Source organism: Haliaeetus albicilla, chromosome 18, assembly GCF_947461875.1.
Source record: "Haliaeetus albicilla chromosome 18, bHalAlb1.1, whole genome shotgun sequence".
NCBI classification, from domain to species: Eukaryota; Metazoa; Chordata; class Aves; order Accipitriformes; family Accipitridae; genus Haliaeetus; species Haliaeetus albicilla.
The window spans coordinates 28,204,635-28,229,908 of record NC_091500.1 but is presented as its reverse complement, the minus strand read 5'-3'; the positions used below and the strand labels follow the sequence as shown (position 1 = coordinate 28,229,908).

Below are 25,274 nucleotides of genomic sequence, written 5' to 3'. Positions count from 1 at the left end.
ACAAACACGGGTGAATTAGGATGGCTGTCTTGTTGGATGCTTAGTGTTTTGGGGGAAGTAAGACCTTAATCCTTCCTGGATTTGGATGATCAGTTGGTGTAAAGTGGCATCATGCCATTGACTCTGCCCAAGCTGTGTCTGGTGACACAAAATTTTGATAAGAGCATTTCTTCTTGATGACTGTGCTAGATCTAGATCTTTTCTCTCCTTCCTTGCTCTGTTTACTTTGTGGCATTATCCTTTCACCTAGGCATGAATCAGGCCCACAAACTCCTGTAATGATGCTGAGTACTGTTGCACTAGTTTTATTTCAGCTCTTATAAACTGGTGGTGTTCCCTTGACTGCAGTGAAATGACCTCACAGTTTCCATCTGCTCTGAATGGGGCACATTAGCTTGCAATTGAGTTAATTAAAAGAGGAGCAGGGGAAGATCTTCTCATGCCACATGCAATCTCATTGCTGCAGGCTGTAGTGAGCAGGGATGAGTTTAACCAAGGAGAGGACCAATAATGGGGAGAGAGGACCATCAGCAGCAGTTAAACGTGCTGGTCAAGATGCAACCTCCAACTTGGGAAGGGTTAAACAGCTGATGGCTGGAGAAATGTGGCCAGAGGAAGGATCACTGCATAATTGCCCTGTATTTTGGGGCTGGCCAACATGTATTACTGGCTTGAGATAGATGGACTCTGATCTGACCTGGCTTGCCTGCTCTGTACCATGCGAGTATCCACAGAGGTTAGATCAGATCAGCTGTTAGGAACTTGAACAGACCAACAGATTCAATGGGCAGGACTCAAAAGTTGCATGTGATTTTTTTGTGAGGACAGAACATGGATTTTCCAGTCTCTTCTGAGACGTGCCGTTTCCAGAAGAACTGAGCTCAGCATTACCAGGGCTGGCAATTTCACCTTGGCCTTGAAAACTGTAGTGTTTTAATTTGTTTGTTTGTTTGTTTTTCCTTAAGGCTTTAGCTGTGGGAGTGACTCTCAACTTTCATGTAAAAATTATCCATGTAATTATGATTATATGTAATTATAACTGTATTTATAGTTATTCCTTCATGATTTCTTGTAATTTGGGGGAGACGGGAAAAAAACAGCTTTAGGTGAATGTAAAATAGGCTGGAGGGGGGGAAAGTCCATAGCTTGAATGCCTCCACCATGCGTCAGGCACAGAGAGCTTTTCTGATGAGCTGGTGCCCTGCCACACGCTGTGTTCCTGGGAAGGATCCCTGCAGTCCATCTGCCTGGGCTGGGTTTGCTTGTTTGTCCAGGATCTCATGGCAACGTGCAGAGGTTCCCACTGCTGCAGCTGTAGCGTGGGCCGTAAACGCTCCTTCTGCAAACAGGGCAGGAGGCGTGTGCGGCTCCATCCGTGGGGCAGGGGAGCTACACTGGTGTGCTGAGCAGCTGGAAGATGCTGGGGAGGAGGCGGGGGGACGACACACGACTCCAGTGACAGCAACTCCTTTGGGAGTCCAAGTTGTTCCTGGAGGTGCCTGGCAAGTGGTTTTGTGCTGTTAGCTAAACACCTTGGAGTTTGGACCAATGCTCTTTTTGTGTTTCAGATAGCAGAATGAGCGTGGCCAGTTCTGAGCTCAGGGAGGTGTTTCTCAGTGGTGGATTACACAGCCAGCAGCAGGCAGCTTCCCAGGAGTGGCCAGGCAGCAAGGAGCCAAGCCGAGAGCTTCCCAGCCTCAGTGGAGCAGGCAGAGGGAGGAGGAAAGGTGAGATACAGCTCCTGGAGGGACAGGAGCTTGCTGGAAGCCTTGTTAACATGGAGCTGCCTCTGGTCTGCAGCAGCTGGCTCTGTCATCCCAGGCAAGCTGCATCCAGCTATTCCTACCAGTCCTTGTGGTGCCCCCCTGAATACTCGGGCTGTTCCGCTTTGTTGTGAAAAGGAGAGGTGTAGCTGGAAGACACAGTGTAGTTTAAGACCCGTCATACCAGCCTCTAGCACTGATTGAGACCTGAGGCCATTACAGCTGCGGGGCTGTAAAAGTGGAGAGCAAAATGCAGTTTCTACGTGTAAAACTGCATGAAGTCGCAGCACGAACAATACTGATGCACGTGCCAAGGGCACTGGAGCAGAGAGAGGCCATAGAAGTGATTTCAGGTCCTCAGAAAAGCCACTTATTTATGAAATGTGTCAGGATTTCAGCCCATTCAGTTTATCCAATATAAGACTAAGAGGGTGGTGACTTAACATTAATAGGGAAATCATACCAGGTTCAAGAGAGCCATTTAAGTGCTTCGGAAGTGGGCAGTGGCAGAAAACTAAAGACACCCATTAAATAACTTCAAATTAGACGTAAGGCCCTGAGTTATTGCAGGAGGGTTCCTGCTGCAAAGCAATGAACTGTACCAAGGTACCAGCCTTTGGAACGAATGAATCCTTCACATCAGTGAGCCGTTGCCTTTCTGGAAAAGCTGCTTCCCTGTTGTTGAGATACTAGGCTGAAGAGCTGTATCATTATATTTTTTATAGCCTGAGTGACACAGGAAGTAGGACTAAACAAATCAATAAAACTTCATGATAGGTGGCCATCTTATCCTAACATGGGTCATTTGTATATCAGATTGTTGAAATACAGTACCTGCATTTGGGACAGTAAGAGAACAAGTTCTCTCTGGAGCAACCTCTCTATATTGGCAGGAATTATTAATGAGCTGGAAATTTTTATTAGTGAGGCTACTTAGATCCTGAAAGGGCAAGCTGTGATCGCAGCATGGTGGGAATCTTCAGCACAGCAGTTTTATGGCTGCAGGTGTCAGTGGAAGTGCTGCTGTGTTGGCATCACTTTTGGGTGTTGTTAGCAAGAACAACAGTTTGACAGCATCGTTCTGACAGCCCCATGAGTGCCCCATTGTTCTCTTGTGATACCCCAAAATCATGAGACCACCAAACACTGCTTGTCATTAGGATGTTAATTAATTTATAACTCACTGCTGAAGCACTTTGGAGCAAGTAATCACAAACTAGGACTGCACTGTGCACACACAAAACATAAGGGCACTCCCTGCTCCACAGAGCTTTCAATCCAAACATTGCAATCTAAATGTACAGCAAGAGATAGCCCATGGGATATTGACAGAAGATGTGGAAACAACAGGCCAACATTGATCAGCATAATAACATGTTCTTAACACAGAATTTTGCTCACCTGTGAAGATTTCTTCCTCTTCCATTAGGACATGACCATATTTGATTTTTTTTTTTTTTTCTTTTTTCACTTTCTGGGCTGGAATTGAGAGCTTGGTTCATTTTCCCAAGGGTTTATGGAGGGATTTATCATTTGTGAGTCTTGGCTTTGTGAGCGTCAGTGCACAGTGGCAGGTTGTTCCTGGGTGTGCAGGGACTGGGCTAGCTTGTCGTGACACCAAGCACAACAGTCGCAATGTTCCCCAGGAGGGAGTTTAACCAGTCAATACAGTGTCTTTTGTGTTACCAAACCTGAATCCCTGGGGGTCATTCGCATGGGCTTGGAAGTATTTAGAGTCCCTGCGGTTGTGAAACTATGCAGTGTTACCATGGCATCCCAACAACACAAACAAACTCTGGTAACATCCATGGATCGCTGCATCCTGCTCTGACTTACCCTGACTTGAAACCAGACTTAAATGGGGAATGTTCACTTTGTAGGAGGGGTGCAAGGGATCTAAACTGGCTAGCTGCGACACTGGGAGCTGGGGAGCATATAGCAGCAAGGTAAATGAGGCTTTCCTCAGTCTCTCCTGCATTGACTAGGTTGCTAATGGTACAGAAAAAAAAGCTTGAACTTCGAATGGAAAATGGACTCATCCTTACCTATAATCAGTGGTGCTGCATGCCGGTAATGGGGCTTTTCAATGGGGAAGATGGCTTTTCATTGATCTGGCCCTTGATAGTGCAAACCAGGGTGAAGTTCAGTTCTCTTACTGCTGAGCTGGTGTTTCTGCTGAGGCTGCTGAGAACAGCTTTGCCTTTATGATAGTTTATCTGACAGCAGGCTTGTGTTTTACCTGGCTGGATTGCTTTCTGGTTTGCGTGTTGTGTTGTGCAAAAAATCCCTGTCTGCTGATACAAAGGAGTTGAGGCTGGAATGCAACCTGATAAAATCCAGCAGCTGGGCCTTACTTTGGTGGGAGTTATTCTTGCCTGAGTGTCGGACTCTAAATCACACATTCAGATTCGATCCCTGTCTTCTCAAGCCAACCCAGAGGAGTTGCAGGAGAGCAGCCTGACTCTCTGTGAACTCAGAAGAACCTGGAGCTATGTAAAGCAGCTGGAGGCTTCTGCCTTGTTGCTAGCTATGTACAGATGAAATGAACCCTAGCCTGTCTACATCAGGCATCAGGTCGAGTGTAGCTGGGTGTGTGTAACACGTAAGTTTGCTTTACACTCAATGGATTATTTTTTTTTTTTGCTGGTGGAAGCCGAGCCAGCTTGCTGGGCAGCGAAGAATCTTCCCTCATATGTCTCTGTCTGGCTCAATCTCCCCCTTTCCCTCCTTCAAAAAGAGAATTTCCTTTTAGTAGCTGGGATCTCCAGTCAACTTGTATTCTTCCCGCAAAGAAGGAAGTACATATTTTGAATAGGCTGTGGCCAGAATATGTAGCCAGCGCTATCTTGCTGTCCTGATGAGGGGAAGCGCTGAAGGGTGACACATTCAGGCCAAACTTTGAAGTTCTCCTGGAGGATTTACAACCTGATAGTAGAGACCTGTCCCTTTTAAGGCTATTTGAAAGTGTAGAAAGCCCATAAAACTAATTTTTGTCTCTGCCTCTTCTGCATAGGAACCCAGAAATTTAAGCAGAAGCCTGTCCTGTCTCCTTTTGAGCGTGGACTAGCATGTTGGGTATTGCCATGTGCAGGGTGCAACCCACCTAAACCATCTTTATTTTAGCACTAACAGGAGAGAGAAAGCAAAACCATGGTGTCCAGGGATAGCTGCAGCATCTCCAAACTGCCACCCTCATTCCCCTGCCTGGCGCAGACTTGCTGGGTGCTGCTGGCAGAGTACAATGTGTGTGCCAAGGCTGCAGCTGGCTTTGGTTTATATTAAACTAGGCATGACCTGGCACTAAGCTGAGGCCCCTCATCTCCTTTCTGCTGTTGCACAGGGGAGCTACCTGCTCTGCAATAGAGTTAAAAATAAATGCGTATTCCCCCTCTTCTCATTTCAGCATCCATTTAGGCAAGCGGGGAGGAATGGAGAAGCCTTGAGGAAACGGGGCTCGGACCTGTGCTATTCTAACTCTCTGTGAAGGGAGCTGAGAAGAGCCCATGCTTCACGTCCCTTGGCTGCATGTGTGGCAGAGGCGAAGGGTGGTGCAGAACAAAGCCATATCTGAGCGTGGGGACATGGCGCCAGGTGAGTCCTGGCCCTTCCCTGGCCCTTCCCTTCTTGCCTGCTCAAATTCAGCAGGTTGACGGAGGGTGGGAAGGCAGCCAGGCACACCCAGATCTCCGAGGCAGTAAAATGATCCCTCTTGCCCTTGGGCCAAGCCCAGCTTTTCTAACGGATAAAAGGAGAAGCAGTCAGGAGAACTCACTTCCCTGGTCTCCAGCACAGCTTCCCTGAGCTTTTGAAGGGAGAGGGATACTGAAAACACCCTTGGAGCAGCCATGTCCAAGCCTTTGAATTTCAGCTCTCACTCTGCAGCTGTCCCAGGGATCAGCCAAGTGCGGGTCAGCACTGTCTCCTTAGCCCGTGGACTAGGAGGAGGTGTCAGCTTAAGGAGGGCAGGTGGCTTTAGCAGCTCCAGCCTCTACAACCTCAGCTCTGCCCAGCAGTTCTCCCTTGGAGCTGCCAGGCCCTACAAATTTCACTCTGGACACGGCTACGGAGGCATAGGATGGGGTGGGGTGCTCAGCCCTGGGGGCATTCAGGAGGTCACCATCAACCAGAGCCTCCTGACGCCCCTGAACCTGGAGATTGACCCCAATATCCAGCGGGTGCGCAAGGAGGAGAAGGAGCAAATCAAGACACTCAACAACAGATTCGCCTCCTTCATTGACAAGGTGAGGTGTTGGAAGGACTGATAGCTCTGTGGACACTGCTTTAAAAGCAGGTCTGACCCAAAGCTTGCTTAACCCAGTGAGGGATTCACAAATGGGCTCAGGATTTGCCTGCTGCAATCCAATAACTCTTATTAAAGCCCTGCTTGCATTTACTGAGAGTAAAGGGTTTTGCCCTGCTTAGGCCAGCTTTGTACCCCCTTTATTCAGCTGGTGTTGCCCATCATGTGGGTGCAGGCTTTAAAAAGCAAATCTGCACTCAAGCACACCACCACCAAATTCAGGGAGGAGGGGCCCTCTTGGAGAGGAATCGTGCCAGTAGAACGTATCTTGACATAAGTAAGAGCTTGCTGTGTTTGTTTGCACTGCCCTGTACCTCTGTGGCTTTACTGTCTTGCACTAATTGATCCTATGTCCTGTGTAAACTTCAGCTTTGGCATCCTCAAAATGCAAGGAATCCAGACCTGGAGTTTGAGTAATTGGATGACTTTGAGGTCTGTGGATGGCTTCTGTCAAGTGTCAGGCAAGCAGAGTCTGCTTATCTTTAATTCATACAAAGCCTTAAAGTCATAAGCCAAGCCTCAGAGTAACAGTGCTCCCTCATGGTCTTTATCACTCTCCAGAGTTTAGGTGCTTCGTATGAGCAATCTAAATTCTTCAGATACCATCCACAGCCTGTCCTTCCCTCAGGATCTAAACTCTGTAGTGTCAGCTCCCCCTTCCTCCAGCTTTCACAAATGTCTCTTGGTTGCTTTCCAGGTCCGGTTCCTGGAGCAGCAAAACAAAATGCTGGAGACCAAATGGAGCCTCCTCCAGGACCAGAAGACCACCCGGAGTAACATTGCTCCGATGTTTGAGACATACATCAACAACCTGCGACATCAGCTGGATGGGTTGTTGAATGACAAAGCACGTTTGGAGGGCGAACTGAAGAACATGCAGGATCTTGTTGAGGATTTCAAGTCCAAGTAACGTATAATCTTCCAATCTAATGGTGTAGTTGAGCTGGCAGGTTGGTCAGTATTCTGGCAGAGATGTCCCCAGCTTTTCTGCTAGGGAGGGACATTTTTTTCCAGCCACGAGTTAGGTGTCTAGTCTAGGGAAGCTGCCTGGATTCTTCTTGCCTGGATCGCTTGTTGTTCCTGGCACCTTGTTCCTACATGGTCTTCAGTGGCTCTATCCTCTTGGCTTTGCTTTGGAGCCTTCTCAGGGATGGCTTCATACTTTGGGTTGGACGTGCCAGTTCGGGTCCTTAGGAACCCCATGGGAGCTCAGCGGGTTGGCAGGCAGCGGGTGAACTGCTGCTTGTTTTGTGGGCAGGTAATGGAGCAGGTGATCTGCAATTTGTAAGTGACTTTTCAGTCCAAATCGTGTCACCTGGGAGGAGTTCTATGAAGAAAGTAGCCTTTGTCCCAGCCTGTGCCCAACCCAGCTGTACAGGGGAATGCCTTTAATTAAAAAAAAAAGGGGGGGGGGGGGGGGGAAGAAAAGAGGGAGCTGGCATACTGGATCAAGCCGGAACTGAAAACAAAGAGATCTGATAATCCCCAGGGTGTGTTTAGGGAAGGTCAATAGCCAGCGATTCCCAAGGAGGTGCATGGGGATGATGTTTTCCCTGACCCTGCTCAGCTGTTTCCACCCCATGCTCATTCACAGCTGTACTTTGCATCTTTGCAAGGCAGCAGCAAGGAGCTGGTTTGCACCCAGAGGAATTATGGCCCTAATTTTAGTTGCATGTCACATGAATGCAAGGTGCACAGGTGCATATTTATTCCTCCAGCTTACAGGTCCATGTAAAACCAAACCCTGTATGTGGTAAGAGAAAGGAAGCAGGAATTAGGAGCCTAAGATGCTAGTGCAGCAGAGGGGGTGAGGATGCAGTAACTGGAGTTCAGAACCTGCTTCTCCCCATTTACATGAAGAAAATCTCATCTTCTAAGTAGAATACCTAAAACATGACTAACTCTTTATGTGTCTGTTGCCGCTTTTTCAATATGTCCAATTTACACAGTAATTCTCCATTTATATCTGGGGTAGGGGAGGAGATTTATATGCACAAGGCTCCAGGGGTTGAGATTCAGTCCCTTATTCAGTAACTGCATTGACTAAGGGTGTGGTTCAAAGTAAGCAAGTGTAGGAGCAGACTGTATTCATGCTATCCTTGGTGCAGGGCATGCCAAGGTGTGATAGTGCATTGGGCTTCCTGAGGTGCTTTGGGAGTTAATGGAGAATATTGAATGATTTGTCAATTTGTTGACCAGCTTGGCGGAGCTTCCCCCAGGAAACGAGGAATTTGACAAACCGTTCTAGAATAGTTCAGCCTTTTTACCTATCTCTGATTATCCATTCTGCGCTGCAGGCTGTGCGTATGCAGCATGGTCATGTAATTTCCAGGTCATATATTACTCTGCAATAGTAACAGATGCAGATCATTGACCTCGAAAGGGATAATGTCCATTTCGGCTAGTGTGGATGGGCAAGCTTCCAGTGTGGAGCAGAAGGGGAGGTACATGAAGGCTGTTGAACGTGAAGTAGCTCGCACTTTGGAAGGCAGATTACAGCGCTAGCCATGCAGGGACCGTGTAAATAAATAGACCAGTGTTCTAATTTTGGCAACGGCAATTCTGAAACAGCCAGAGAAGGTGGTTCCTGCTCTGTTCCTTGGATGACTTTCAGGATTCGTATAGCAGATTCTTGCTGTTTGTTTCAGCAGGTTGGCTGTACGTAGAATGGTGTAAGGCAGGCTCTGAGATCCAGGCTTGCAAGTGGTACAAATCAGTGAACTCCTGTAAAGTCAACAGAGCGTGATTTTTATCTGCTGAGGATCTAGCTCATTACATCTAAAGGTGAACACCTAAGGAAGGGATGTCGCCAATATTAGAAGTTTGTGTGACCTTGAAGCATAGCGACTCTGTGCGGAATGAGAATAATTATACTTGGCTCTTACCAGGACAGAGGCAGGCGATTGACACCTGCAAAATGTTCTCAAATGTCTGTAATAAGGAAGTGCACAGTGAAAGTAACATTAGCAAGTGCTTTGATCAGCGTAGAGGAATTTGTTGAATCTGCTTGCATCTCTTCTGCATTTGTACTTGCTCTCTCAAGGGGCAAGTGAAAAAGCTGAGACCCTCAGGACATAGGCTGCCATCTTGCAGCTGTCCATGACTGAGGGTAAGGAGCAGAAATCTTCTTAAGTGCAGTGAATTTTGAAGAACGTGGGAAGGCATGGGTGAGAAAGGCTTTCCAGGTTAGTGGTCATGGCAGCGTGGACCAGAACAGCTTTCAGGCATCAGCTCATCCAAACCCCGGGTGAGACTGGAACTGGAACTGTGGAATACAGCTGGTACCCCTTGTGCAAATACTACACATGCTGCAGTGATACAGCAAACCTCTCCTGCCTGTGGCTGGCTTGCTTGGGGAAGTCATAGGCTTCGCTGCAGCAGTTGACAGAGAGAAATGGAGAGGGAGAGAAGGGAATCAGGGTAACTCTTATCTGTGATGTTTTTTCCTTTAACCCGGGCTCTAACTTCACACCAATCCCCTTTTTTCTGGCAGATATGAAGATGAAATCAACAAGCGCACTGCAGCGGAAAATGAGTTTGTGGTGCTCAAGAAGGTGCGTGCCCTGGATGTTACCTGGGACTGATCATATACGTTTGCAGCCCTTCTCCCCCTTTTGCCCCTACACTCTCTTTGCTACAGCTGTGCCTAGAGACCTGCAGGTGAAGAATTACAGCTCTCATTTCTGCCTAAAGGCTGCCTCAGTGTAGGCACTGAAGTCTCTATAGGAAGCTGGGAAGGAGTGCCAGGTCCCATGGATATCATAGATTATGGCTATGTCTTTCTTTGGGACATTTCCTAAGGCCTTCCCTGACTGTCCACACTGACAGTGGACTTGCAAACACAGGTCCAGGGGACCGTACAGAACATATGGGATGCGGCACACGAGCAATATTTAGTACACTGGTAGGTAATTTTTAGGACGTGGGTCATTGAGCAGATGGACATGGAGAGCAGACAGCTTGGGGAACTTGATGGGTTTATGGCTGCTTTTGAAGCCATCAAAGGCTGGGTGGACTTAGTCATCAACGCTATGGCAATCTCAATGGATTATCACTTTTTTAGGATGTGGATGCCGCATACATGAACAAAGTGGAGCTGGAGGCCAAGGTGGATGCGCTGACAGATGAGATTAACTTCCTGAGGGCTCTCTATGAAGCGGTAAGGTCCTTTCTGCTTCTTGTGGGTGCTGCAGTGTAGCTCCACCAGTGGGTGAAGAACAGAGAATGGTGACTGAGAAGATTAACGTGCTGTTTCCAGAGACAAAAAAGGCGATGGAGACGTGGAGTCTTCCCTTGTCTAAGCAGAAATAAGCCTGCAAGTAAAGCGCACATCCTGTGAAATGTCACAGTGATTTCTCCCTATCTGGGATGTGAGATGGATTTATTGCGAATGTAGCCAGGATATGTATTATTTTTTTGATGCTGTTACTGTGAAAACAAGGAAAACCAGTGTATTATAGCCAGTGCTGTAGTGCTGGTGTGTGCTTGTGTGTTTGTGTGCTGTGAGAGAAAGAAAGGAAAGCTCCTTGTCTAAGACACCTCTATCTTACCCATTATTTGCAAGATAAGAGTTTGATTGAACTGGACACTTGGATCCTTGGGTGAGATGGCGGAATTTGGCCCTCACTTTGTTGTGAAGCTGATGCTCAAGCTTCTTGGACTAGCATTTCATGCTGGGTTCTTATCTCGGGAGTGGGGTAAACTAACCTTGCTGTCAAAATGTGGGTGATAAGAAGTAACATAATTTCTGCTGTTGTTTGTTACTTTGTGCTTTGCAAGGTTGATGTGATTCAGTTGGTTTCCTTCTAATTACTTAATGTTTTGGTTGAATTCTTCTTATCTGCCTCCCTTTCCCTTTTCTTCTCAGATTCTCTCTTTAATTGGCTTCCAAAAGAGAGGCCCTTAAAAGTCAGTGATTAATGGTATTGTTTTTAATGCAACTGGCAGGAACTTAAGGAGCTGCAGGCCCAGATCTCTGACACCTCTGTGGTGCTGTCTATGGATAACAGTCGAAACCTGGACCTGGACAGCATCATTGCAGAGGTCAAAGCCCAATATGAGGAGATTGCCAACAGGAGCCGGGCGGAGGCCGAGTCCTGGTACCAAAGCAAGGTGAGTTATGGGAGAGATAAAGGCAGTTAAGCTTCTGCTAGTACATGTATCCTGTGTGTCATGAGTGGGAGAGATTTTAGCTGGCTAATTGACTACCAGTCTGACTCCATCCTTTTCTCTTATACTGTTTTATGTCACAGTACGAGGCACTGCAGGTCACTGCTGGGAAACACGGAGATGATCTGCGCAACATGAAGAATGAGATCACAGAGATAAACCGCATGATCCAGAGGCTGCAGGGTGAAATCGAAAATGCAAAGGCCCAGGTGAGGAGCTGCCCTTGTTCTTCTGCTGCAGAGCAGTGGATTTAGCAGCAACAAGCGTGCCAGGGATCTGGGTGTAACACAACATCTGTAGAAGCAGTTTGGGGGTGGCTGCAATGCTCACCTCAAAAGAAGTCAGTTCTGCTGGAGGGAGAAAGTGTGTTGTGAGCAATGAAAGGCTGAGAGGCAGCTGAACTATAGGTGAGAACAAGTCTGCCAGCAACCTGGGAGTACAGAAGGGGAGTGATGCAGAGCCATTTCCAAAGGGCAAGGTTGCATGTGGCCTCTCTCCCAGCCACACACATTCCTTGTACCCTCTTGCTTCTGGGATCTTTGTCCACATCCTTTCTGCAGAAGGGAACGCCGTGTTTGAGCACATAAAATAATTTTGCAGCTGTATGGGAGTTCTGTTTGCTTTCTCCAGGGACTGTTACTACTTTATCAAATGGCTGGTGAAAGCCAGACCAGTTGAGTGGTTCAGACCATGCTCAGGGCTGAAAACTGGTTGTGAATAACCAGGGAGCCCAAAGCTGGAGATAAGCTATTGTGATTCATCCATTTGTGTGTGTTTGGTTTCAGGGCAGGGAGGCTTCAACACACACTTACAAGCAAAGAGCTGACCCGGTGCAGCTCCCTTGAATAATGAATGAGAGTAAAAAGCACATCTGTTCATTGTGAGCCCTTCCTGCCAGACATGGAGCTTTTTTGGAGGTGCACGGGGCACAGTTGAGGATGCGACTGCCAGCTTGATGTGGCCCCACAGGGGTGCTTTTGGGATTGGTCTGGATTATTTGTTAACGGCAGCTCTGCTCGAGTCCATGCTTGCCTCACATCAAAGCTTGCTGGAGACTAACTGGCTCTGAACAAGCTCTGGGGCATAATAGGAGAGAAAACTTGAGCCTGCATTAACCCTAAGTGTTGTGCTGTTATGTGTGGTGTCGGTGAGCTTAAGAAGCTGAGGATTACCTGAAGAAAGTCTTCCAAAAAACGTAGGCAGTGGAGAGAAGTAGGGTCTGCCTTTCAGAAGAACGTATCTTGGGATGAGATGAGCTTCCTTTGCAGGCTGATCTCTGCCCAGTTCCCCAAAAAATATGTAGGCATAAAACTGTAGGGATCTAAGTTGAGCAGATGGCTCTAGGGCTCTACAGAGACACAGAGATTGTCTGGCCAGTAGATGTCAGAAGTCCATGGGCAGTAGTGTCTTCCACCAAGGAGGTGAGATTCCCACTGATGTACTCTGCTCTGTCCCTGCAGCGTGCCAAGCTGGACGCAGCCATTGCTGAAGCTGAGGAACGTGGTGAGTTGGCTGTCAAAGATGCCAGGGCAAAGCTGGCTGAGCTGGAAGATGCTCTGCAGAAGGCGAAGCAGGACATGGCTCGGCAGCTCCGCGAGTACCAGGAGCTCATGAACGTCAAGCTGGCCTTGGACATCGAGATCGCGACCTACAGGAAGCTGCTGGAGGGAGAGGAGAGCAGGTGGGTGCAGCCTGTGTGTTTTACATGAGGAAGGGTCTAGCCCTTTGTTCCCATCACTTGGGCACATTATGAGGGCCCGATTCCAATTTCTGCAGGGAAATACAGAAGAGAAAACCTTGCATTTTAAACTTATTTCTGGTCCTGAAAATGCTTTGGCTGAAGAGCCAAACTGGCAAGTTCTGGGGAAAATTTGATACTTTTGGTGAAAATATGCAAAGAAGAAAAAAGTTGTTTTCCATCATACGTTTGATGCTGTAGCAGAAAATTTCCAAGTGGCTTAAATCCCCATGGAATTAGGACAGAGCTCCTGTGCTCTTTCAGCCCCCCTGCAGGTGATAACAGAGCTTGTAAATGTAGGGCCAGAACAAAGCGCTGGATGGCACACTTATCTTGTCTGAATTATTTACAACAGTGGTAATAACTCACTGCCATTGTCTTCATCCTCAGCACTGAGGCCCTGGGGGAACACTGAGTAATGCAGAGTCTAACCTGTCCTCTTCCTTTTTGCCTTTGTGTTTTTCTTCTCTAACAGGTTGGCTGGTGATGGAGTTGGCAGCATCAACATCTGTGAGTTGATTTTATGATTTATAATAGTTACACATAGCCACGTGTCTATAGAAAATGCAGGTGGGGACCAGCTGGGCCTGCATGCAGGAGCCTCATAGTGTCCTGCCTTAGTTTCTGCAACCCAGATAGCCCCCTTCTTAAATGAGACCCCCCTGAGACAATTGATAGTGCTGCTGGCTCCATGGCAGACTTCAGCTCTAACTCATCTATATGAAATTTAACTTGGGGGAATATTGATCTTTCTTTCCTCCCATTTTTGCATGTAGAAAAATGTACTAATGAGAAAGGGCATTGCCTGGACTGGAAGTTAGTGCAAAGGTGACGGTAGAGGGTGTCTTTCCAGCTTGGGAAGCATTGCATATTCACCTTGCCTGGACATTGGGCAGATGCTGGCATCTTGGAGATGCTGTCCACAGCTCTAAACCAGTGGCTCTACTTTTCATTCACTTAATTGCCACTGATAGCTGGTGAACTACATGCCCACAGCCTCTTTGGTGCACCAAAAGATGAGCTGAATGTGTTTATGGTATGGGGTTCTCCGTGCTGCAGGAGGTCCTGAGCCAGACTGAACGATGGAGAAGGGGATGGACTGCTCAGCCCTCACATGCATCTGGCTTGGCACAGACAATAAATGCTCTGGGCCAAAGTGTAACAAGAGATTAGTGTCCCAGGCCCTGTGTTTTGGAGGAGATCACAGAGAGTTTTCATCTGGTTGCTGCAATTTAAAAATGCACTTTTTGTGAGAGTGCCAAACTGGGTTTGAAGTTCCCTGGCGTTCACGTTTGGTTTGCTTCTCTCTGTGCCACAGCCGTGGTCAGCTCCAGCGGTGGAGGTGGCTATGCCAGTTCCAGTGGATTTCTGGGAGGAGGAAGTGGAGGACGCCTTAGCCTGGGAGCAGGCATGGGCAGCGGGGCGCTCAGCCTCTCCTCTGGGGGTAGCTCCAAATCCTACACCATAACCACAACCTCGTCCACCAGGAGAAGCATCAAGAAGTAACTACAGGAACGAAGATCAACGGTATCCATTACATGGGAGGAGGGAAACCATAGAAAGAAAAGCCTTGTTGCCTTCCTTTTATAGGACAAATTGGCTGCAAAATTTCTGCAGTAATGAATGAATTGGAATAAGACATACCAGAGTACCTGACCCTGCCACATAATGCCTAAGGCTTGATCCTGCACTGTTGAACTTAGTGGGAACCATTCCACTGAGAGCAGGTTCAAGCCTGTAGGGTGAAATTTATCCAGTGAAGCAGGCGGGATAACGCTTTTGTTACTTGTGTGCTTGGTACCCCCTGCTCAGGGCTGGATTTCACCCTTTGAAGGCCAAAACAATCATTTGAGTGGCAAGTTATTCCACATTTCTGCTGTGGTTTTGCAAAAGAGACCAGATTATCTCCCTCTTAATATGATTTGGAAGATTTTATTCCCTTAGGCTCCTCAGAAAATGCCAACCCTTGTTAAGATTTCAGCCTGGGTTTGTTTTCTTAAAGTATACCAAGAAGAAAACAGTGAAACTGTTTTGGGTTTCTCCTTATTTTCTTTGGAAATGGGCTCAGAAATTGAATTCAGCAATTCTCCTCTGAATGAGCTGATTTCTTACCAAAGGCAATGCAGACATATTCAGGTTCTTTATAGCAAAGTAACTTGTAAACAAGCTCGCCCACCCATGCCGTCTCCTTAATAGAAGCCCAAAGCTTAAGGGATATGAAGTTGCTTAAAATTATAAGTAGCAAACTAAAATGGGAGATAACATTCCCCATCCTTGGGTGTCTCTGTTTACGATCCTATATTTCAAAGTGTATCTAGTGATATCTGGTGTCTTTACTACAGTTAGGGAAAAAGCGTGTTTTGTTGATGCATCATTACAATAACTACTTGTTCCTGCCAAAATGTGTCTTCAACTTAAACATGCCAGGGAAAATGGTTAGGTCATTACTGCAGTAGGAAGAATTGTTAGATAAATAACTCAAAGAAACTGCACAGAATTGTTGTATTGCATGCTCAGCCATGTCCTAGCAGTGTATCTTTCATTGACGTTTTATGCCTTTGTGGTCTGAGACCTTGTCATGAGGCCATTAATAAAGTTTCTCTATTGCGTGCTTCTTCAGTCCCAGCAGTGTTCCTTGTCTGGGCTGCCCTGGATACTCAGGAGCTCTGGAAAACATCCAATGTTATCCACCATCCTCCTGTCTCCAGAGCCTGCTCATGGCTGTGTCCCCTGGAGCAGTGCTACGCTGCGGTCAGGGTCAGGATTTAGGGTTTGCTGCCTGCACAGTCTTCTGTTCCTGCGTGAATTTTACCCACCTGCTTTGCACCGAGTCTGGGCAATGGGATGATGGGACTGGTTTTGTTCAAGCGGTTGGCTTCAGCCCAGCCCCTGCTAAGGACTCAAACTGACTGAGACCAATCCCTCTCTGAGCACCATCTTCCTCTGCTGAGCCGAGAGGAGCTAAACATTGGAGGAGACTCCTCTCTTGCAGATGGCCAAAGCTTGGAGAGGTGAATCTGGGCCTTGCAGTGTATGGACAACTCATTCCTGCTCCTTTTGGCGCAGTGTGGGGTGAGATGGGCTCACCCCTGGGCGGTTTGTGCTTGCTCCCATTCTCCTTGTAGGGCCATGGTGCAGATGCATTGCGAGCCCTTGCTGGAGCTGCTGTTGTAGAAAGCATCACCCCAGTGGGGATGGGACCAGGCAGAGATTTTGTAGTCACTGAGAAAAGCTGTTTCCTCCAGGGTGAGGATGGCGACAACGCTGCCAGTGCCTTGAAGGATGCTTTACCCACCCGTGCGCTACCCAGGCCCCATCGCTCCGGTACCCAACACAGCCCAGCACCTCAAGTCTGAGCAAGCACAGTGTTGAGCCTGTGCGTGGTTTTACTACAGGTGCGGCACTAATGGCAGGGAGGGGAGGAAGCCAGGGTGCCCAGCAGAGCCGTGTTATCAGTGGCCTGGCACACCCAGCTCACGGCTTTTATGCCATGGCCAAAGGGTAAAATGAAAAAAATGCCCTGAAGTTAAATGAAATGAAAAGCTGATAGACGTTGCCCAGATGTTTTTGGCAGGAGGTGCCACTGTTTGCTGTCGCGATGAATTGTGGGTCTCTCTTAGCATTACAAGAGATTAGCAGGGCTCCACTGCTGCTTCTTGAATTTTCAGGTGTGAGGCATGCAGCACTGACCTGGGAAGGGGCACTTGCAATCTGCGTGGCTGCAGCTTTTCCACATTAGCAAAACCACATACACTGCACACTGATGATGGGGAAAAGGGCGTCTGCATGCTCCAGGAAATGCTGTGAAATATCTTTGTGAGTCCATGCAGATGGATGCCCTTTGTGCTCTCTGCTCATTCTTTGGATCTGGTCTTGGTTCAGTCTGGGGTCATAAGTGGAGCTGGTTAAAATTTAATCTCTCTGCTTCAGAGGGGATGCCGATCTTAGGAAGGCAAAGTGCCCTGAATTAGTGTAAAAGCAGGTGTATTGCAAGTCTCCTGTTGAGTGCAATTTCTGCAAGTTGGATTCAGGAGAGATAACTCAGCTTCAGAAGCAGCTTTGCAATGGAGGAGACTTTTGCACTTCCAGAGAAAGGAGGCAGACGTGACCCAGCACCCACCCACTCCAGAGCCCTCCACCACGGAGCACTACCGCTGCCAGACCGAGCAGCGTGTGAGCTGCTTTCGGTGCTGACGCCTGCTTTTCAGCAGGCAGAGCCATCACCCAGCTCTCGTGGCTTGGGCTGAGGCTCCTGGGGTGCCAGACTTTGCCTCCCACTGCTTGTCTGAACAGCAGCTGAGCTTCCCGTGCTGGCGGGCAGGATGTCACCGCTGGAGAGAACAGAGGCAAAAAAGAACGATGATGGGAGGATGCAGGTCTCAGAGGTATTAAAAGGTAGAAAAAGCCATCAAACAACCCACAAAGCAGTATTTTTTGGCCTCCCTGTTTTGCAGCAGTGACTAAGAAGAATAACAAGCATCTGAAATGTGCGTAAAATCAAACAGAGTCAAAGCATGTTCATGTTGGTGCGGGGCCAGGAACGTGCTGGTCTGGATGTGGGAGTGAACCAGCAAGCTGCTGTGGTTCATGGAGGAGCTGTGAATTTGGGCTCAAAGAATTTAGGGAAAGTTGGAGGTCGTTTAGCTTTGCAAATGTGAGTTGAGGGTAAGATGGAGCCCAGCAGAGAGCAAAAGACAACTGCAGAGGGCAATTTCTCCTTGAATGGGCAAGTGCTTTGACCCATCTGATGCCATCTCAGGGACGCTATTCTGTTCATGCTTTGGGGCAGGGTAAGGGCAAGGCATCACAGCCCCATTTTCCCTCCTGTTACAATTTAGGCAGGTAATACTACACAGTCAGGAGCACATCCATCTTTCTATACTCAGCTGTGTAGTTTCAGCCTTCCACAGTACAGCTCCATAACCGTACCTGTTGCTTTTGTCACTGAAACATCTCAAAACCCTTAGTTATTATCATGTCAGTTAAACATCTTAATAGCTCTGCCCTGGTGAGAGCATGTTAATGGCTGCGGAGGTCGCTCCATGCATGCACTTTAGTCACAGGCATTAAAGATGCCCAGTTGATTTCATTTGGGTGGTCAGTAGTATGTCCTCTTTCTAAGCCAGCTCTACAAGGAGATCTTGCTGCTTCCTGAGCACATAAAAGCAGTGAAATTGGTTTTTTTCCTTCTTACAGCGTTGCTGGTTTCCATGCAGGTGTAAAGCCCAGCTATTCCTGCCAAGGCACAGAGCACTTCACGTTCTGCCTCTTGCTCTCTGCAGTGTAAATGCACAGTAATTATACTTTATAATACTTATTTAAGCATACTTTATAAGTTTTCATCTAATTCTTTAAGCAATACTTCTTTGAGTGTTTTTGCCATCTCTGCTTGCTCTTGGCCTCTGTATTTCTTCCCTCCTAGTATGCTGTCCTGATTTTCTCTCTCCAGTTAAGTGCCCCAGCTGAATGCTGTGTACCTGCTGACCATCCCTGGTATTTCCTTGTGGGCTGCGTTGCAGGATGCGGTCACTTTGCTCCATCCACCTACCCCTGCGGCACTGCTGTACCACCAGCTGCAAACACGGGGATGCAAGGTTGGACATGTGTTATTTTAATAACAGGACTGAGGTCACTGGCAATGCGGTTCTGTCCACAGATGTCAGAGGGTTTTACAAAGGAGGTAAGTTCTGCTCTTCTCTGTAGGGAAACTGAGGCAGAAGAAGGGCAAGGACTCAGATGCAACCAAGCGTGGGAAGAAGGCTGCATGCAGATGGTGGGGAGCTTTCTTCCCCACTGTTGAAGCTGCATTTGCCTCAGTTTCCATCAGTTTTTCAGTAACTGCTAAGGCCAAAACCCTGCTCTGCAGTTGATTGAGATTTTCATCTGATGTTTAAAAGGAATTAAATGGCATGAAACCAGTATGGGCTGGGCTGAGTCCCCAGCTCCACTGGGCAGGGAGGAGTAAGGTGGGGGGGAGACAACTCCTCTCCTGGGAAGGCTTCCACCTGGGAAGCCTAATTAGCTTGATGGGAAGCCTAATTGGCTTGATGAGGTTATAAAGGGCAACACCCCATACAGCAGAGATGAAAAGAGGTCCTCCAGTCTCTTGGAGGGGGTGGGATTTTGTGCTCTTGCATTGGGGCAGCCCCAGCCTGGGAAGAGGTCTGTACCATGGGCTGGGAGCTGGGTCTGCTTTGCCTGAGTGGTTGCCGCAAGGAGCTGAGCGGGATCTGGTCTGGTGCCAGGGTGAGAGGAAGGACAAGGGGCTGCAAAACCATCCCACACCTCCTGGTATCTGGCTTTGAGGAGTTCCCAGGCAACTTGAGGCAATTGATGGTTTTAAGGGGATTTAGCAATCAATGATAGTAATAAGTTTCAGTTAGCTTTATGCAAATTGCTAGAGCATCTTTGCTTAGTCAGTGCCTTCTAAATGTTTTTGTTTGTTTGTTTTTCCTGGGGGAAAAAATCATTTGGAGCTCCACCCTGTCCTAATGAAGACATCTAACCTGGGAAGCACCTGTTTCTTGTGCCGTGCTGGCAGCCAGCTGTGTTGTAAACACTCCGTGTTGGGTGGAATGGATCCTGCTCCTTGTGTGCAGGTGTGAGGCAGGAGAGAGCTGTGCCTTTGACTCAGTGGTGCTTTGGAGAGAGGTTATAACCTGTCTCCTTGCATAGCCGCTCATGTGCTTGGAGAATAGATGTGTTGGGGGTTATGGGAGACCACTGAGGTGTGGTGTCTGGGTTAGGAAGGAAGAGCTCCGGTGGATGGAGGGCTTGGCCTATGTCTGTTTTAGACCCCATGAGCTTTGGCTTTTGAGATCCTGGAGCAGAGACAAGAATTAACCCTCCTTTCCCCAAATTAAGGTGTCAAATGAAGGTAACTGAGTTGCTATGTCAATTTATTGGAGATGCAAGACTAAAACTAGAATAAAAGCCACTGACAAAATGCACGGTCATTAGAAATAAATCACTACTTCCCCTTTTCCTTCAAACAGGGTTAATGCACTTAACTAGCAGTTTAGTGTGCTAGGTACTGGACGACTAGGAAGGCAATTGATGCTGGTCCCATGTGGTTAAGATTGTGTTTGGATCCCTTGAACAAGCTCACACAGGAGCTTTTTGTCTTAGGGCCAGTCCCTTTCATACCTGACAGCGGACTCTGGCCTCCAGACCCTTCAGTTATGATGGCATTTATGGCAACAGATGAGGCAGACCATTAAAAACCCAGAAGAAAAAGGAAAGTTGAGGATCAGTTCCAAAACAGGTAGTGCAAGTACATAAGCAAACTGCCTTCAAACAGCAACAGCCCTTGAAATCTATCCTTTGGGGCAAATAAGCAATGAAATCAATGCAATGTCTAGGGAAACTACAAGCTAGGCAATTCTAGGCGAGTTTTGCTCGTGCCAATGGTGTATGTGTAATCTGAAAGGCCAACTGATAAAATTAGGTTGATCCAGGGTGGGAGCTGCTATAACAACTGGGCTGGAAAAAGCTCTAATGAAAATGCTCTTAGATAGAAGGTGCCCTCTCTCCCACTTCATTTTAATCCTTGAATATGTAGGAGTAGAAAGAGCAGCGAACTACACCAAAGGCATCTTGTTTTAACTGTGTAATGGGAGTGATGAGGGGGATTTTAGCCCTTCTTGCGCCTAGATTCCCTAGCAGAAATAACAGAACTCTTGAGCATAGAAAAGACCTCTTTGCCTTTTGTATCCCCATGTAATGGAAAATGGGAATGCAGTCTGGGGGAGCTGGGTGCACACCAGCTCTGGCTTGGCTGTTGCTGTGTGTTGGCAGAAAAGTATTTGTGTTGCTTTGTTTCCAGCCTTGTCATTTATCTACAGCTCTTTACATGTTACTCCTGGCTGACTTGGTCATGGACACCACCTTCATGTAGGAGCTCCTTGTGCTCCTGCTGCTAACACCGTCACCGCAGCTCACCACTGTGCCACAGACCCCCACGCTGCTGGTCCAGCATGACTTTCTGTTGGCTGAGGCATGGGCACTTGCAAAGTCAGGCTTGGGGCTGTAGGTGAGACCTCCCTGTGAATGGCAAGCAGCTGCAAAAGGCAGAGCAAAGCTGAGTTTCAACTTACGGAATTCCCTGCAGAAAAGGCAGAAGATGCCTGAGTTTGGTAGAAGGTGAATACTCCAACTTACAGGTGTTGATGGGGAAGCCACCTTCTGCACAGAGCCTGCAGAGAATGGGAAAAGGTTGCACGTTATCAGTCTATCTTTAAATGCAAAGCCCTTTAGCCTCGACTGTGAGCCTGGCCCTCTCTAGCCTATCTCTTGCTGTTGGACTGGCTGCTTGGGTGGGTTTGGGCTGATGGAGGTCTGTTAGGACTGATTGGAAGAACTGATCGCCATTGGGACTATGTGGTTGATTTGCAGCGCAGCAGCTCTGCAATAGCACTGTCCAGTTGTTTTTCCTTTCAACACATGCATCTAAAGTAGCTTGTGCAGCCCTGCTAGGGTCTGTCACTCACCTGGTCTCCTCTCCCTCCAGCAGCTTCCTATAGGTGACGATCTCGATGTCCAGGGCCAGCTTGGCGTTCGCGAGTTCCTGGTACTCGTGGAGCTGCCGGGTCAGGTCTGCCTTGGTCTGCTGCAGGGCTGTCTCCAGCTCAGAGAGTTTGTGCTTTGCATCCTTGATGGTTGTTTCCCCACGCTGCTCAGCGTCAGCCACGGCAGCTTCCAGCTTGCAGCGCTGCAAGGAGCGAGACACGGTCAGTCTTAGCTGTCTCTTGCTATCTTCAAACGTAATGCATTATCAAGAGAGGGGTTTAAAGTCTGGTTGTGCATTCAGCCCAGCAGTAAGATGGACATGCAGTCACCTCTGGCAGGGGTTTGAGGGAGCTGGACATGCAGTTTCGGTGCTCCGTTGTGTTGCTTACAGGGGATGGGATGCTGTAACTGTATCTGCCTTCAGGTACTGCATGAGCTGGGCTTTAATGCAGCCCTAGTTGGAGCAGGAGAGTCCCAGCTGATGTGCACCCTTTGCAGGGTGCTATGGCACCATTTAATTTAGTTGTGGAAGCTTGCAGGAACAGTGATTCGCTCTCTGCTCTGCTGAAACAACCAGACCTGGCTGTGCTTACCTGGTCCTTGGCGCTTCTGACTTCTCTGTTCAGTCTCTGGACTATCGGTGTCAGCTCAGCTATCTTGTTTTTTGTCTCTCGCAGGATGTCAGCATTTCTGCCTGCAGTGACTCGCTGCTCCTCAAACTGAAAAAGCCCAGAATTTGTTGTTGCATATCCCCAAAACACATGCTTTGAGTTAAATCAGAGCAAATCAGGAGAATGGGGGGGCTGTTTCTCAGCATTTGAAGTTGGTCTGAAGAGAGAAACTGCACCCAAACCCTCCCTCTGCCAGATTTTCTCACCTTGCTTTCATACCATGCCTGCGCTTCTGCCCGGCTCCTGCGGGCAATGTCCTCGTACTGAGCCTTGACGTCCACAGTGATGCCATCCAAGTTGAGATCTCGGCTGTTGTCCATCTGCATGATCACTGAAGTATCTGAGATCTGCGCCCGCAGCTGGTGGATTTCCTGGTGGCGACATGGGGTTGAGCTGGTCAGAGAGATGCTGGTCCTGCTGTGCCCTCAGTCCAGCCCTAAACTGGTGTGTCACCCACACTGTGCAACGTGCTCCTCCTTTGTGGTGACCGTGCAGAGATGAATTGCCGATTCTCAGCCTTCACTGGAAGGGATGACCACTGCCCTGTGTTACCCGCTCTTCCCCTGTCCTTTGGGATAAGCAGCTTCAAAATCCACCTGGGAAACGCAAACAACGGCTGGAGCAATAGGGAGGCTTCTTACCTCTTTGTAGAACATTCTCAGGAATTCAACCTCTTCTTTCAGGCTTTCCACCTTGGCTTCCAGCTCTGCTTTGTTTAAGAAAAAACAGTCCGCATCCTGTAGACATGTTGGGGATAGAAGAAGGAAGTTTGTTAGTGGGAGCAGACTCAGGGCTACCCTTGGGGCGAGGGACTTTCAGTGCTGGTGCTGTGACCATGTGCCAGCTCCCAATTAACACAGTTGCTGCTGATTTGAGTTCAAGTAAACGCAAGCACCAGCTCCTGCTTGTACTTGTTTTGTGTGCTGCTTTTGGGAAATAAATCACTGCATGCACCCCAAAGACCTGAACCCGGAGAGGAAAGCTCGAACAACCCCTTCCTCACCTTCTTCAGGGCCATAAACTCACTCTCAGTGCACGTCCGCTGGCTGCATTCGTCCTTGTGCCTGCATGGGAAAATGGGAGATTTTGTTTGAGTTCAGCACAATTACATCTTTGTTTGGGTTTCTGCAGGCCTTCTTTCAAGAAGTGAAACTCCTAATTTTTTTCCTTCTCCCCAAACAGTGTTTTGGGATGCTTTGGTCTTGTTTCGTAGCCCATGGGAAAGCAAACGTGTTTTCAGAGAGGTTTCTGTGTCTTTACAAATTTGCAGAAGAACTGTTTTCATTTGACCTCTGCAATAGCAAATAGCTCCTGAACTTTTCTAAATGTTAATTCCTTGAATTAGGAAGGAGAGAAAGAGAACCTGGAAGAGGGACATCCTCTGTTGTTTCCTCCATCCCTGTGTAAATTGGGACCTTGTTTAGTATACTGAGATCCTGGTAGATCTCTCCATCTTCCAACTGGTTCTCTGGGAACCATTTACTGCCACGAAAAGTTCACAGCTTCTGCCTGTTTACAAATCTCTAACAACATTTTGAGCCCTGCACTCACATTTCTCTGGTTTTTACTTACATTTTCTTGTTGGTTTCCAAAACCTGCTGTGCTGCTTTCAGGTCCGTTTCTAACTGGGCTCTGTTGTGCCCCAGTGCTTCCAGTTGCTTCTTCAAGTTACCAGTATAAGCTTCTAACATGGGTATGATGGTATTCTTGCAGTGTTTTTGACCCTGCAAAAAGCTCCACTTGGTCTCCAGCACCTTTTTCTGCTGTTCCAGGAATCGAACCTGAATCCCAGAAAGCAAAATAGGAAACGAGATGAGGATTAAGAGCTCATGAGAGCCAGTGTCCATGCAACAGCAGTGAAATGTGTTCCTGCTCTTGGTACACGTGAACAGCTCTTGGTACAGCGTTTCCTAATCCAGTGTGCTTTTGTTCTGGGCCACCCATGTAGAAATGCACAAAAAACCCTAAGCACTTCTAGAAAGGAGAGATTTGCAATAAATTGGGGATGTGCAGAGAGGAATGGGAAGGAACTGGAAGGCTGATTAAACTGGTCTTGGCTTGTTCCCTCTCTGTAGTCAGGCCGAGAGATCAGAGCAATAATGCCTGTACGCTGAAGCTTCCCCAGTGGCTCATAACCACCTCAGTGCTCAATTGGCACCCTTATGCAAGTTGCCCTCAATGTCTAAAATGAGTTGTCTGAGAAGGATTCCATGCCCTCTTCATGCTAGACACCTCACTTGGACTCTAGTGCCTGCAGACTGGAGCTGGGGAGGGGGTCTCAGCTCACCTTGTCAATGAAAGAAGCAAATTTGTTGTTGAGAGTCTTGATCTGCTCCTTCTCTTGGTACTTCACTGTTTGCATGTTGGGATCCAGTTCCAGTCTGAGCGGTTGGAGCAGTTGCTTGTTGATGGTGATGGGTATGATGGTGCATGGTTTGGAGACTCCGCCAACCCTGTAGCCAAAGCCAGCACCTCTGTAGCCAAACCTTGTGCCAGCTGCACCAAAGCCATATCCATGTCTTGGAGGAGGATGTCTTCTGACAGCTATTCTGGGCCTGGAGCATGCCATACCATCAAGGCTTCTCCTGCTGAAGTAACCCAAACCACGGTAGCCCATGCCACCACCCCAGTGACATGAGACGGTGCCGAAACTACATCGATTTCTGGGAAGAGCTACAGAGGAAGAGATGAAATTCCTGATGGCATGGCCGGAGCTGATGCTGTAGGAACAGCAGGACATGGTTGCTGGTGGGAGGGGGATTGTGCCGGCGATGTGCTGGGAGCAGATTCTAGGGTGCAGTTCCCTCTGATCACAGTGGAGCACCTTCCTTTTATTTACATGGAAAATGGGGCGAGGCTGCATGAAACTTCCACAAAATGTTTATGATGCAAAGAATGTGAACTACTTAGCATATATTGTGCTTACCAACAGAGAAAGCAGCAGCATATTTGCCCCATTTACCAGCAGAGAAAGCAGCACCATATTTGTCCCATAAGGGTTTGAAGAATGCTGTTAAGTCAGAGGGGTCAATTTAGGTCTTGTGTAATAGCAACAAAAATTAGGGGAGTTGTGCTGGGTGAATTGTTTTCAGGAAACATGGTAAAAATTGCATGTTCCCCTTTTT

The 25,274-nt window shown here is 47.9% G+C and overlaps 2 protein-coding genes across 7 annotated transcripts in view; one reads left to right on the top strand and one right to left on the bottom strand.

Annotated features, from left to right (window-relative positions):
* LOC104313766 (keratin, type II cytoskeletal cochleal-like) overlaps positions 1 to 15,577 on the top strand; it is a 63,696-nt gene extending 48,119 nt beyond the window's left edge. For 3 of the 6 annotated variants that reach the window (XM_069806057.1, XM_069806059.1, XM_069806060.1), the window contains 10 exons: positions 5,167 to 5,354; positions 5,646 to 6,004; positions 6,761 to 6,969; positions 9,557 to 9,617; positions 10,127 to 10,222; positions 11,011 to 11,175; positions 11,316 to 11,441; positions 12,693 to 12,913; positions 13,446 to 13,480; positions 14,289 to 15,577. In XM_069806057.1, coding sequence (XP_069662158.1) covers positions 5,267 to 5,354; positions 5,646 to 6,004; positions 6,761 to 6,969; positions 9,557 to 9,617; positions 10,127 to 10,222; positions 11,011 to 11,175; positions 11,316 to 11,441; positions 12,693 to 12,913; positions 13,446 to 13,480; positions 14,289 to 14,476 — 1,548 coding nt within the window. In that variant the 5' untranslated portion in view covers positions 5,167 to 5,266 and the 3' untranslated portion in view covers positions 14,477 to 15,577. Of the gene's footprint in view, positions 1 to 1,584; positions 1,728 to 5,166; positions 5,355 to 5,383; positions 6,005 to 6,760; positions 6,970 to 9,556; positions 9,618 to 10,126; positions 10,223 to 11,010; positions 11,176 to 11,315; positions 11,442 to 12,692; positions 12,914 to 13,445; positions 13,481 to 14,288 lie in introns of those variants that run through there. The other 3 variants (XM_069806061.1, XM_069806063.1, XM_069806062.1) reach the window with 3 other exon arrangements.
* A 4,283-nt stretch (positions 15,578 to 19,860) lies between these two features.
* Positions 19,861 to 24,949, bottom strand: LOC104313768 (keratin, type II cytoskeletal cochleal-like). Its single transcript, XM_009912910.2, has 9 exons — positions 24,437 to 24,949; positions 23,722 to 23,930; positions 23,153 to 23,213; positions 22,791 to 22,886; positions 22,356 to 22,520; positions 22,072 to 22,197; positions 21,460 to 21,680; positions 21,127 to 21,165; positions 19,861 to 21,050 (listed from the first exon to the last, which is right to left on the bottom strand). Exons 1-9 carry the CDS (start codon positions 24,887 to 24,889, stop codon positions 20,819 to 20,821), a joined length of 1,602 nt encoding a protein of 533 aa, XP_009911212.2. The 5' UTR covers positions 24,890 to 24,949; the 3' UTR covers positions 19,861 to 20,818.
* Positions 24,950 to 25,274: the final 325 nt, after the last annotated feature.